Source organism: Hevea brasiliensis, chromosome 2 (assembly GCF_030052815.1).
Source record: "Hevea brasiliensis isolate MT/VB/25A 57/8 chromosome 2, ASM3005281v1, whole genome shotgun sequence".
Classification (NCBI taxonomy): Eukaryota; Viridiplantae; Streptophyta; class Magnoliopsida; order Malpighiales; family Euphorbiaceae; genus Hevea; species Hevea brasiliensis.
The window spans coordinates 50,976,543-50,991,388 of NC_079494.1; the positions used below are offsets into that span (position 1 = coordinate 50,976,543).

At 32.8% G+C, this 14,846-nt stretch overlaps 1 protein-coding gene across 1 annotated transcript; it reads right to left on the reverse strand.

Moving 5' to 3' along the window:
- Positions 1-434: 434 nt before the first annotated feature.
- Positions 435-1,862, reverse strand: LOC110654343 (probable xyloglucan galactosyltransferase GT14). The gene has a single exon (XM_021810298.2). It carries the CDS (start codon positions 1,860-1,862, stop codon positions 435-437), a length of 1,428 nt encoding a protein of 475 aa, XP_021665990.2.
- Positions 1,863-14,846: the final 12,984 nt, after the last annotated feature.

Genomic DNA, 14,846 nt, shown 5'->3' on the forward strand with positions numbered 1-14,846 from the left:
AAAATACCAATTTGGACCGTTGTTTAAATGTTAAAGGGATAAATTCAACTTTATTCCTTCATCTATTGCTAAGAACACAACAAACAAACAGTTCTCATTCAAAGCATACCTCAACCGACAACTGCAAAAACAATAAAGCAGCCGCGCATTTTTGAATCAACTTCTGCTGAAATTCCAAGTAATGCTTTTATATTACATGCAAATTAGCCTACCATTTTCATTTTTATTTTTGTTTTCGTTTTGATGGGGATGAGAGAGGAGAATTTCATCCTGACCAAAACCAAGTCATTAAAAATTATAACTCAATTTATGCCTGAAACACTAGGAATTGCAAACAAGAACAATGATTGCAAACAAGAACAGTGTAATAAGGAACGAAAAAGTCTTTATATATATATATATATATATATATATATATATATATATATATATTATCAGAAGAAATGATCCCAGTCCTCTTCTATACCTGCCTCTGACATTTTAAGCTTCCAACTGTTTCCTTCTGCAAAACCTATTCCTGGATCCTTTCCCTCCTTTATCTCGGTTCTCACTTTTTCAACTCTTTCAAGGACTCTTTTTACTGCTATGTCAAATGCATCTTCAGTGGTCTTTAGTTTAGACCTGGGATCTGCATAAATTATTTTCGGGATGAGCTTGATAACCTCCTCTCTCATATCCATCATTCGGTCCTCACAAACTTGAAGCAATGTCTCATTAATGCTGATGCTCCCATTTTTCACCTTGTACGCTGGTATGAACACAGAGTATTTATTATACTTCTTTGGCAAATACCACAAGTACTGTGCATAAGCAGAGCCTGGATGGAAGAAAACTGGAATGCATCCAGCCACAATGGAATCGAAAGTTGATCGCCTGGTGTAGGAATCCCCAGGAGGCTGCAGGCAGAAAATCGAGTCCATAAACACCTTAAGCACCTCAACCGGGTTGTCACACTTGTTTGGCCCGGATTCACAATCCAGCAACTTGCATAATCTCCCCGAAGCTAAGCATTGATCAATGATCTGACCACGGATAGAATCTTGCAGAACAGGTCTTGGGGCGCCGGCGAATGAGAACAAGTATTTCCTTTTCTGTTTTCTGATTCTGTCCTGCCATTGAAGCACCTCACTGTCACTTGAAGGGTGGAAGTGAGTTGGGTATGGGATTGCAAATTCATTACTCCATGAATTTGATTCAATGGTCAACATTGTCATGTTCATAGATTCCGGCAACGACATGAGAACGCTTCCCCAACCATTGTCGTTATCGATCTGCCTTCGAAAATCCCAAGCAATCCGTCCAGCAACAAAGAAGTGGTCTCTACCAAACGTTCTCTTCCATTCAGGTTGTCGTGCCAGCCACTTGACAAGATCAAGACTCAGAGAGTCTCGAAATGATGCATTATAATCCCACAGGTAGCGACCGAGGTCAAGGCCACAATAGGAAGGTACAAAAATAGCAGAAGCCAAAGAGGAATCATCAGTCAAACAATCATACTGATTCATTCTAGCGCGAAATATGACTTCTAAAAGAAATTGATTAGTTGCAAACCAACTCTTTTCTAATTGCATACCAAAACCTGAGTTTGTAACAAATGGGCACATTTTGTACCATCGGTAAAGAGAAGAGCAATTTTGGATGACATGGTCGTTGAATCTCGGGGGAAGACGATGAACATATATGTAACGACCTGAACAAGAATCTTTAGCATTTTTTTCATTGAATAAAGATGTAACCCAGTTTGTTTCATGACTGCTTAACCGAGCCGAATAATCGAAACAATACAGAAAGAGAAAGAACAAAGATGAGGCAACAAAGATGACAAGCCAGTGTCGATTAAGGCCTATCTTAGATTTCTCCATCTACCCTCGTGTTATGCTTTATCTGGAATAGTTATGGTAGAGACTTGGTCTAATCAATATAGGCCGTCTATTTATGGAGAATCGAAAAGAGTAAAAGTAGTAGAAATTAAACCTGCAAAAAGAAAATGGTAGAAAAATATTTTTTCGGGAGGCATTAAAATATAAGTTAAGGAAGAGGGATTATTGAAAGGTGTAAACAAGAAATCCAGAGACAAAAAACAGAAAGGAAGGCTTCTATGAGTTGCAAAGGAAACTTGTAAACATTCAAATCCCTCGTAATCTCATATCTTATTTCGTTGTAAACGAGATCATTCATTGTTTTTGTTTTGTCTTCATAGGTCAAATCGTTTAAGATGTAGCCAAACGGTCCATTAACTTATTTCACAATTCATTATAATTTTATGATATACAAATTTGGTAAATTATACAAGAGTAGATGTTATTTCACTCGTATAGTTATATATAAAAATGGCTAAATATTTGTGCTATGCATAAATTTAATGAAAATTAATTTTTTATACATTTAATTTAAATTTTAAATGTTGTACGTTTTATTAAAATCATTTTCTAATATTTTTTATATAATTTAATTATTAAGTAAAGTAATTCTAAAGTATAAAAAGCATTAAATAAGATCATTTTTATTAATTAGGTTATAAATTAATTACCTGGCTATAATTAAATCAAAATTGCAACTAAAAAATTCTATAAAAGAGGTGACAATTATTCAAATCAAAATAGTTAAATTATAGTTAAATTATAGTATTAAACTTAATTATTTCTTAATAATAATAATAATAATAATAATAATAATAATAATATAACAAAAATAATGACTTATTTATTAATTAATTATATAGGCTACAATGTGTAATAGTCTTAAATATAGCTTCAACTATTAATTGAAATAAATAAAATATTAATATAGTCACAAAAAAATGTAATAGTTAATAATTAGCAAGTCAAGTTTAAAAGAAATTATTTTTATTTATGATAATAATGATAATCAATATTAAAAGAAAAACAATTATTTTTTTATTAATTAATTACCTAAGTTGCAACATATGTTAATATTAAATATGACTTAAATGGTTAAAGAAAAGTAAAACATTAATATAATAATATTAAAGAAAACGTAATAATTAATAATAAGCAACTTAAGTTCTCTTTGTGTCATGTGGCCAGCTCTAGGGAAAAGGTGCCATGCGGCAGCTTCAAATAATTTCTTTTATATATATATATATATATATATATATATAAGAAATAATTTGATATAAACACATTAATTAAGTGTTCTTCTTCTTTACATTAATTCTTTGATCTATTTGTTATCCCTTCGATTCGGGTGTCCATTGGTATCAGAGCCAGGGGGATAGAACGATTGTTGTCTTATATCTCTGTGATTTCTATCTATTGGGTTGGTGCATTCTTGAGCCCTTTTAAGCATTTGAATTGTTGGTTGTAAGTCCTAATGGTTTGGTTGTAAATCCAGATGTCCTACTGTAGGGAATGTATTAACTAAATTGTCTAAATCATGAATATATTTTGCAGAAATCAGTCTATTTCCAACTCTTCTACTTTTGAAACTAGAGAGAAGATAGTCAATAGTGAAGAATTAATTATTGAAAACTTTGAAAAAGCAATAGATAATTGGGAACTTCCTAAAGTCCAGAAAGATTAAATCTATAAATAAAGCAAGTTTAACTTCCTCACCAAAATTGATTATAGCATCAAAACTAAAGAAAAAGATATCCCAATCACAAAGCCCTTTGAGATCATCAAGCTTTTAACTTCTGCCTCTTTGAACAAATACAAAGCCAAAGGTTACAACTTTGTCCATATAGGGTTAGTTCAGGTGGGAATTAAGCCCTTGACTAAAGAAAGTCTAAACACTTCCATTTTAGTTGTCCTTAAGGATGCTCGCTTCTATGACTTCCAAGATTCTCTACTTAGTTCTGTTGAGTCTAGTCTCTGCACTGATCCAATCTCTTTTGAATGCTATCCAAATTTAACTGTTTCTTTAAATGATAGAAATTTGCTTGATAGTCTTGTTTTACAAATTAAAACTCATAATTATAAAATGCTTCCTGGATCCATTCTTGTTGCTTTGATTTTTAAAGTTCATTACAAAGCTGTGACGCCTCTTACCCTATCTACAGTGTAGCCGAGCAAGGCGTGCCACATTCGGTATCGGAGCACCCTATCTTGTCTTGTCGTGTACATTATTAATTTAAATTCAACTTATTCATATTATCCCATGTGTTACAATTTTTTTTTTTAATTTTTTCATCACATTTTATTTTTATGGACACCCGGAAGAGTCTCTTCTGTTTTATTAGCGTTTGGCGGGTTCTACTATTCACCTGTTAAAATAGTTTCATATGTCATACCATTTTTCCATACATCGTATCATATCATTGTTTGCTTATAAAAATTTCTCATATTCATTTCAAGTAAATACCTTTCATTTTATTCACATAAAATTAATATACAATAATTTATAATTTATTGTATAGTCCCAAAATGAATTACATCTTTCACTTATGTACAATGAACAAAATGTACAAAACATGTAACCATGAGCCCTACCAAGTGCACAGCTGAGGTGACTCAAACTCTAATACAGATCTGATCAAACTCTCTATCAGATCACTAATGCTGCTGTTGGTCTCCAGTATCTATTCGATGGAAAAATCAACGCGCTAAGCATAACGCTTAATGGTGCATAAATTAAAGTAAAAATAACTAAATAATTAAAGGTAATTATTCCTTATAAAATTTCATAAGGAAATATAAATTTCATGAATTTTGTGTCATTTACATGTTTACTGAACTTTGAGAGTAAATAAGTTTATCAAGATCTTCTCTGCTCATTTATTTCATATTCAGTCATATTAAATTCATATTAATGCCCAAGCAACCTATAACAGACTATAAAGATTGGATATACGTGAGTATACTAGTTAGACATCCATATGTCTATCATGTATACATCGATCATGTCCAGCACAAGGCCAGTGGGTAGGCATATTACCAGAAATTATATCAGGCACAATGGCCAATGGGCAGGCATAAAACCAGAGGAATAATCATATCAGACAGATATTATCTATCAATGATCATTCATGTGGGTATACTGCAATCTGTAGTTCTTAATTGGTTTATCAATTGATCCAAGCTATATACATAAGTCTAGGTATACTTTGGGCAAATTAATTTTATTAAGTACTTATGGACTTATTATATCATGTTATGCAATATTAATGCTATATAGCAATTTCATGTCATTTGTAATGGAAAAATAGGTTTCAATCTCACTTTCATGTAGCTTATGTATTTCGCAAATCATTTAGGTAATTTACATATCATGTATCAAATAATTCCTTGAGCCTTTCTTTAGGTCCAGATTCTATCCCCCCTATCCTCGCCTAGCAATTTAGCTAAGAAGTAGGGTTTGTTTTGTAACACCCTTATTTGCATAGCCTAGTATATTTTACTGTTCCGGTGATCGGTATTAGTCCGGACAATTAAGGGGATTAGAACCACATCTAAGACAACTAGATAAGCCCTGAATACAAATAATTAGTAATTGCCAAATAGTTAAGTGTAAAGAAGAAAAATAAAGCATAAAAAGTTAAATGAGTCGGGAGTCACAATGATGGGTGACCTTCTCGGGAAATGATTGCGAGGTCAGTCTTAACCCGAATTTCGAACTGAAAAATGTGACGTTGCGGTCCTTAGGACTATTGAGAACACAGAGGAAAAGAGAAAATCACGAAAAAGAGTTGTTAAGCAGGTCAAATAATTAAATCAGGAATCCAGAAGAAATATCGAATAACTTACAAACCAGATTGAATCGGCGAGGGGCGATTTGGTCAATTCACCCCTAGTGCTGACTCCTGACCTAACTGTCCAATAAAATTGGAGAAAAAAAATTTTCAAAATTAGGAATTAAATTAAAAAACCAATGGAAAAATAAATACAAAAGAAAAAGAAAAAGGAAAAAGTTTATTACATCACCCTACATAACTTTTATGACATCATCATGATGTCAAAACTCATTTTAATTTCCCTACCATAATTGACCAAGTCAAATAAGACTAAAACACATTAAATCAACACAAAATTGAAAAAAAAAAATTTATTTCCTTTCTTATTCTTCCCTAGTTGCCGCCCCACCTCTCTCTCTCACCACCATTGAAGAAACTCCATTGAAGCTTGAGTTCAAGCTTCAAAACTCCCACTAAACCTTACCTTGACCCCAAATTAATTCATTAGAACTTGATAACCTCACTAGAGAAGAGGATTGAGCAAGAAAGAAAGAAGGAAAGAGGAGTGGAATTGAGGATTGAACTTCAAAGTTAAGGTTAGTGGTTTAAATTGAAAATTTATTGTTTAATACTTATGCTTTTAGTGTAAGCAACTTAGATCTTAACTTAAAATTAAAAGAAAACAATTGTTGGGGGACAAAGAAGAATTTCGGCCAGCCTTAGTTAGGGTTTGAAATGAATGATTTTGAGGTGTTTGAATGGTTGTTTAGGTTGAGTTGTGTATGTCAAGTATGGATATATGTTTTGAATGCATTAGATTTGAACTCTATGTAATTAGGGTTCTGATGATGGGTATGTGCATTTTAAACATGTAATTAGGCTTGATTGAATGTGTAGAAGTTTAATATCTACTTTAAGTGCATCAATTGAAATATATGCCAAAATTAGGGTTCTGGCACTTAGGGTTTGGGAGAAAAATGATAGAAAATGGTCAATGGACATAAATGATCTTAATGAGAGTTAGAAATGGTCAATTGAGACCATTTGTGGTGTGTGTGAATTGATAGAAATAAGTTACAATTCGGATTGGTTAGGGTCAGTATGCTGACAGCTTGACCTAGGTCCCTTTCAGGGACCAAAACTAAAAATTTACTAACCCAATTGGTGTGAGGCCAATTGGGAATGAAACTAGACACAAAATGGACCATTTTTCATTTAGGAATCATGCCCAGAAAATGACCATAACTTAGTGAACAATTAGGCCTAATCCGGAATTGGGCACACTGTCCTGTACAAAAATGACCAAATGAATAGTAGTTACGTAAATGACCATAACATGGCCTAGGAAGGTCCAAATGACCTTAATTGTATACCAATGGAAAGCTGAGACATATCCCTACAACTTTTATGAAGAAAACAAACTCAAATTCTGACCATAACCTATTCGAAAAGTCACCTGTAGTCAACCCATAAAAACTGCCAATATCCAGAAAATACCCAGAATTCTGGGTTTGGACTAATCTTGCCAGCTTTAGAAAAATAGGCATAACTTGGGCTACAAAACTCCAAATGGAGTGATTTAGAAAGGGAATTAAAGCTAAGACAATAAGGAACAACTTTGATAAAGGAGACTTAGTCAATTCTCACAGTAACTAGACCAATGGAACAATAGAAAACAGGGGACCAAAATTGAAAAATTGTAATTTCTCTTAGGAGACATAGAAATTGAATTGGCAATCAATGCCAACAAAATTGACACCCAAAATGTGGTATATGGGTGCAATTAGAACTAATAAACCTATTAAATATAGAAAAGTCAACATTTTGACTTGAATAGTGCCATGAATAATGCCACCATACACAAAACTATGAAAGACCCGAAATTTGTAAACCGTAATAGGTAGAATAAGTCTGCAAAGAAATTGATAGAATTTAAGTATTAGAAATGGATACTAAAGCACTTTAAATTTATATGTTTCAGTTGAAAAGGGATCTTCGAAGGAGAAACGAAAGTTTGAGTAAATTGAGTCGATAAAAGAGGTTTGTGCACAACTAGTTTTAAATTGCTAATGTTTTGCATATCTAATTAGAGTAAATGATTTTATTTTCTTAATTTATTATGTTTACCAATTATTAAATTTATTTTAATGATTATTGATATGTGCTATAGTATAAATGAGTTTAGTTGTGGGAAAATGATTAAGTTATGATTTTATTTTAGATATGAATTGAATGAGTTCAGTTTTGGAAATTTATTAATGAAATGGGATTTGCATGAAAAAAATACAAATTTATGTTTTGGATTGTGATGAGCATAAAAATTATTGGATATTGGAATTGAATTGTGTTGTGATTTATGCTCCCAAAAAGGACAAAGAAATTCATGATATTATTTTATATCTCACTATAGATGCTTGACTAGGTTATTACCCGTCTCCCTTATTTGTTGAGGAGACGATGGAGTTAGCTTTGTTTTGTTTTGAATACCATGGTATTTGTACAGGCTTAGATCCTCCTCTTATTAGAAGTTAGATCTAAGTAATTGTTATTATCCCGTCGGAAGTTTCATTATTAGGTTGTGTACTGTGCACGATGATTCGACCTCTCCGACCATAAGGAGTTAGAATCACCCTGAAGATGGCCCTTTCGGAGTAGTCTTGCATAGTTAATGAGATGAAGAATGGATTTTGATTGATAAGAAATTGTGATTTGAAATGAGATTGTGCGCAAATGATTTTGTTAAAATAATTGTTTATTTTAAAATGTGAACTTAGTGGTGAGAGTAGAGATAAAGCAGTTGAGTGAGATTCCTGCAGTTGCACCTTGAAGACTGCTTGTGACTAGCCTCGAGTATATTATAGGCATATCCTTATATATTAGATTTTGAATATGCATGTAAATATATGTGTGTAAATTATTTAAGCAGATGTATAAAACTCTTGTAATATTATTTTGGTATATAATGAAATGCAAATTATTATAATGTTCAAACTTATTTTTGAGTTTTGTAATGAATGTAAATTAATTTTCTTTAGTAGAATATGAATGAAGTTATTAATATTATTTTTGAAGACATTTGAATTGAGAATTGTTTTGAATTATGGAGTTGGGGGGAATGATGTAGATTTTTGTTATGGTAATGGTTGATTTTGATAAAATGAATTATTGAAAGTGTTTTTATGGGTGTTTGAAGAACTGTTTTTCCCAAATACAGACGGCACTCTGCCAAAAATTTTCCAAAATTTGCATAAAAAAATGGATAAAAATTTTAACTAGTCTTTAAACTTTAAGTAAATATTTTTAATACCTGCTATAAAAGCTCACCACTTTCAAAAAGTTAGAAAATTGTTTTAAAATCCCTTGTAGTATATTTAATTGGTTACTGGTAGGCGAAGTACGGTAATTCATTAGATGTACTACGGGATCATGTTACATCTTACTAAGGGGTAGGGTGTGACATGTTTAACTACACTTCCTTTTATGGAAGTTGTTCCTCTATGTCTTATCTTCGTTTTCCTTTTTGAATAATGTCATTTAGAGTTTTAGAACTCAAGTTATGGTCAATTATCCAGGACTGGTTCATTGACTCTTTATGGTTCCAGAACCAGGCAGATTCTGGAGTTAAACTTTGTCTAGTCAGTTGGACATGTTACAGTCATTTTTAGGCCTAATATCCCCCATATGAGTTGTTCTCCCATGTCTTGGGGTCACTCAGGTTTAAGAATCACAATTTTTCAGGTTATGTAGGGTCAATTAACTGACCTGGACTCCTGAACCCTTTGCCTTCATGATTTCAGGTTCAGGTCAGTGTGTTTGATTCCCATTTTAGGGTCCTTAGACTCAAAATTTGATGGATGTTCTAATATCAAAGTTGGTGTTCTGTTTCTTAGGTTTCCATAATAGTTTGGCTCATCCCAATTGGAGTTTTCTAGTGGGAGATATGATATAAATACTGTTCTGAGGTCAAGTGGCTATTTAGTTCAATTTTAGGATTTGGATGGCTGATTTGTCCTAGCAATTTGTCCAAGTTTCATTAGGTTTTGGATTTTGGTCAAAACACCAAAATTATAGATCTAGGTATTATGGAGATTTTAGCTTTACATTCAAGGCATTTTTAGTTTTTTGGACCAAGTTATAGCATTTTCGCAAAAGCTAGTTAGATAGGTCAAAGTCTAGAATTTCAGGTCAATTTTGGTTCTAGTCAGAATTATTGACCTAATTTGTTCTAGCAAATTGGTTGGGTTAGAATCAGAATTAGGCTCTATGCTCTTCATGAAAAATGTGCTCCTATGCCTAACCTTTCCATTGGTTCAAGAATCAAGTCATTCTAACCTTCTTAAAGTTAGTTATACCCATTTGAACATTTATTATTCATATAGTCATTTTTCCAGGTCCAGCAGGTGATTACCCGGATCCAAGCCAATTCTAGGTCATGTTAAGTTTAGGTTTTGGGCAGGGTCTCTACATAAAAAATGTGGCTTTATGTCCCAAGTTTCATATCTAATTGGCCTCACACCAATTGGAGCAAGTGGCTCTACTTCTGGCTATATAAGTACACTAGACTCAAGGTCCAGAATTTCCTGCATAGAAATTCAACACTTCCAATTTTAATTCCATCCAACTACCAAACTTCAATCACATTCATTGCACTTCAAATAGTCAAAAATCAACTCAATAATGTCAATTTCAAGTCGTAACATAAAATCCTCAAATTTAGGTTAAAACCCTAACTTCCAATTTCTCAACTCATGCAAACTCATAACATGCAACTTCCAATACATGTATATTCATCAATCACCACTACTAAATAAATTTAATTCAATTAAAATCATCAAACTTCCATCTATCCCATGGCTGCCAAAATTTTGTTATTTCAATTACTCATCATATGTTTCAATTTCATATAATTTCTACTCCTTTTAACATGCTTAGCATGATTAAAGAAGAGAGGTAAGGTAAATCTTGCACTTACCTCACTTGTGACCAAGCTTTTACTTACTAGAACTTCAATTAATCCCTCTTTCTTGGCTGCCAATAGTTTCCTCAAGGTGTAAGATCAATTTTTTAGTGAAGGAACTTAGGAGTTTTTGTATTGAATTGACATGGGAAATCAAGCTTTGTAGCTTGAAAATGGTGGAAGGAGTTTGCCTATGGTGATTCGGCCAAGGGGTCTTCAAGGAAGAAGATGAAGCTTTTAATTAATGTAATTTGTCTTATGTATTTATATTTATCCTAATGAAATTAAAGTAAATTTTTAATTATGTCATTTTGTCATCATACTTAATTCATGCTTAGGTCATCATGTGGTAAAGCTTTGTCATAATTCAATTTTCATATTTCTTGTCTTTTCTTTCTTTTCCCTTTTCCATTACACAAATTCATGATTTTAATTTATTTTAAATGTTTTGTTCTCACTCTTTTTTATTGTATTTTTTTGGCATTTTTATTGTCATTAATCCTCATTAATCCTTCCATTAAGTCTCAAATATTTATCTCACAGGGTTTTCTTACAAGTTTGGGGTTGGTAACTATATTCACAGTCACTTCCCGTTAGGATTACCCATCGCCAGAACCTCAGCTCCTTTAACCTATTTACATTTCATTTCTTTTATTTTTCCTTAATTTTACTTGGCATTTATTCAATCAATTTATGTCTCCTCACTCTAGTTTTAGTGTAGCTCCAGACATCTTGGCTGTCCGAATAGACATTAGTCATCGAAACAGTAGAATGTACAGAACTACCTAAAGTGAGGGTGTTACAATTCTCCCCCTCTAAGTAAAAATTTTGTCCTCAAAATTTTCCTGATATGAGAAGCTAAAGAAACTACTGCCTCATCGTCTCCTCGCTCTCCCATGTCACCTTCTCTGTGTTATGATGCTTCACTTTCTCCTTAGTCTGTCTTACTAGATCTGGCTCTACATTCTTATCTTCAACCAATTTTGCACTCATCTTCTTTCATCTCATATACAGTCTCCTTCCCATCTTTGATTTGTCTATTTATGAATGTTAACTTTTCATCACCATCACACTATGGCCTAAAGGGTTAGTGACAAGTATGTCCTCTTCTAACCCATCTATTTATATCCCTCTATCAAAAGGGGGTACAATGCGTATATAGAAATGAGTAGAATCAGGGTCTATCATTACATATTCAAAGGTATCATAAAGAAAAATATACCTCTGATAATGTCTGCCAGATTTGGCTCCTCTTGAGCCTTCATAGCGTATACATGGGGTGTTACTTCTGCCTCGAGCCGCTCAACAGTCTCCGAAGCAGGTCTCTATGTGTACCAGCTATCTCTAGTTTCGTAGGTCTTCTACTCCTCTGTGCTACCGAGGCAGACCTCTCAATCTGTGGTGGAGCAGTGGGAGCACTGCTGTGGGGACAATTTTAGCTCCATATCGAAAGCATCCCCCAGTCAACAGTTGACATTGTTCTCAATGCCTTCTCCCACAGTGTGTACATTTTGGCACCGGGACTGATCCCCTTGTTACTATGCCAGGAGAACTGGCCATAGATGCACTAGACTGGCCTCTCTGGCCCTGTGTTTGGCCCTTGGGCTTCTCACTATTGGTAGCTAATGTAATAGACTGGCCCTTTCCAAAACCCCTCTTATGTTGTCTATCCCTCCTAGACTATTCATCACCTCTGATTCTCTCCATGTCACACGCTACTCCTTTGTAAGATGTAATATGATCCCATAGTACATCTAATGAATTACAGTAGTTCGCCTACCGGTAACCCATTAAATATACTACAATGGATTTTAAATCAATTTTCGTGAAATCGATTAAAATCTGGTGTTATAAAAATTTTATAAAATTTTAGCAGAGTGTCAGCTATATTTTGACGAAACAATTCTTCAAACCTGAAAGGAAAACATTCCCAATATGATTTCTCAAATACAACTCCAATAAACTTCATTTCATCTCACAATTCAATCTCAATAATCAAATCAATTCATTTTCAAACCAACCTCATCATAAAAGAAACATTTCATTGATTACAAGACTCAAAAATTAATATTATAAAACTATACAAGTAAATGAAATCTCAAATTTACATTACAATGATTTGAACTTAATTACATACCAAAATATTTTGCAAGAGTTTTTATACAATTGCTCAAATAATTTACATACATATTATTACATGCATACATCAAACCTATGTACATGGGTATACCTATGATATACCTAGAGCTGATCTGAATGTGTCTTCAAGGCGCAGCTACAGAAATTTTCACTCAGTTGCTCTATCCTTACTTTCACCTGCGACAGCATACAAAGCTATTGCTAAGTGGTGAACTCAGTGGTGCACAACTATAACTTAAAATATAGTACAATAAACCTTAGCAAAATTACAGCAAATAATTCGGAAATCTGGATACTCATCAAATTCAAAAAATCAAAATATTCTTTGCCAATAATATAAATAATTTGTATAAAATGACTTTAATCACGAAATTCAATTTATAAAATCACAACTAAACATTTAAGGTAATTCCAACAATTTATAGAATTAAAGATTGATTCCAATAAAATCAATTATGCATAAATTCCAATTGAAATCGAAATTCTTTACTATTTAAAAATTCATTCTTTATCTCACTAACTATGCAAGACTAATCTAAAAAGGCCATCTTCGAGGTAATTTTAACTCCCTATGGTTGAGGAGCTCAAATTAGATTCTAACTCCCTATGGTTGGGGAGGTCGAATCACCGTGCACAGTACACATCACAATAATGAAAATTTCGAAAGGGCCATAACAAAAAAAAACTTAGATCTAACCTCTAATAAGAGGAGAATCTAAGCCTATGCACGTACCATTGTAATAAGAACCAAGCTAATTCCATTGTCTCCTCAACAAATGAGAGAGACGGGTAATAACCCAATCAAGCATCTATAGTGAGATATAAAACAATATCATCAATCTCTTTGTCCTTTTTATGAGCATAAATCACAATACAATTCAATTCAAAGTCAATTCCAATATCCAATAATTTTTATGCTCATCACCATTCAAAGCATAAATTTGTATTTTTCCATGCAAATTGCCCATCACAATTCAAAACATATTCTATCAGAATTTTCCAAAACATAATTTATTCAATCCACAACAATGCTTAATACTTGTTGAAATACCATTTCACAAAGCTAAATTCATACATACTATAACAATTTCAATAATCATTGAATTAAATCCAATACTTGATAAACATAATACATAAGGAAAATACGTCATTCAGTCATATGAAATTTTCAGAACAAAATCAATTAAAAACTAGTTGTACACAAACCTCTGATAAGTCGCCTCTTGGCCTTGACTCAGTGGGTCTTTTCCCTTTCAAGTGGCTTTTCTGACTAAAACACATAATTTAAATTGTTTCTAATAATAAGGTTCAATAATTAAATTTTATTAACACTATTCCTTTCATTAGTCAACCTATAATGTTGACCTTAATGCACACTAGGTGAATTAGTTTTAATGTCACTAATACATTGTCACACCCTACCCCTCTGTAAGGCATAACATGATCCCGTATTATATCTAATGAATTACCAACTTTGCCTACTGATAACCCATTAAATATACTACAAGGGATTTTCAAAAACTTTTCTTACTTCTTTTACAGTGGTGAGCACTATTTACAGGTGTTAAAAATCTTTTTGAACTGAGGTGAATTAACTAACACATTTAGACTATTAGTAATTTCTGTAAAAAAATTTTGGCAGAGTGCCCTCCTTAATTTGGATAAAACAGTTCTTCAAAAACCTGTAAAAAGCACTTCAATATTTTTCTCAATCTCAAACTCTAGCATAATTCAACACAAATCCACAGCAATTTTTCAAAGACTGAGATACAAGAAATATAATACAATTTTTACAAGTCCAAATAACTCATAATTTATTTTGCAACTTTAATGTACAATTTTAATTTACAACTGCTCAAAACCAAGAACACTATATACATACAGTGAACATACATTACAGTACAAAATGCAAAATGTGGTATACTCAATATACCCGATGATCTCTCAATGTAGTACTACCAGCCTAGTCTGCTGTCTTGTCAGTCTGTCTACCTGCGACAGCAATGAAAAGCTATCGCTGAGTAAAATTTACTCAATGGTGCACAATAACAATTTGAAATGCGATATATAAATCTTTTATTGACAATTCACAAATCAAATGATTCACAATTCCATTTG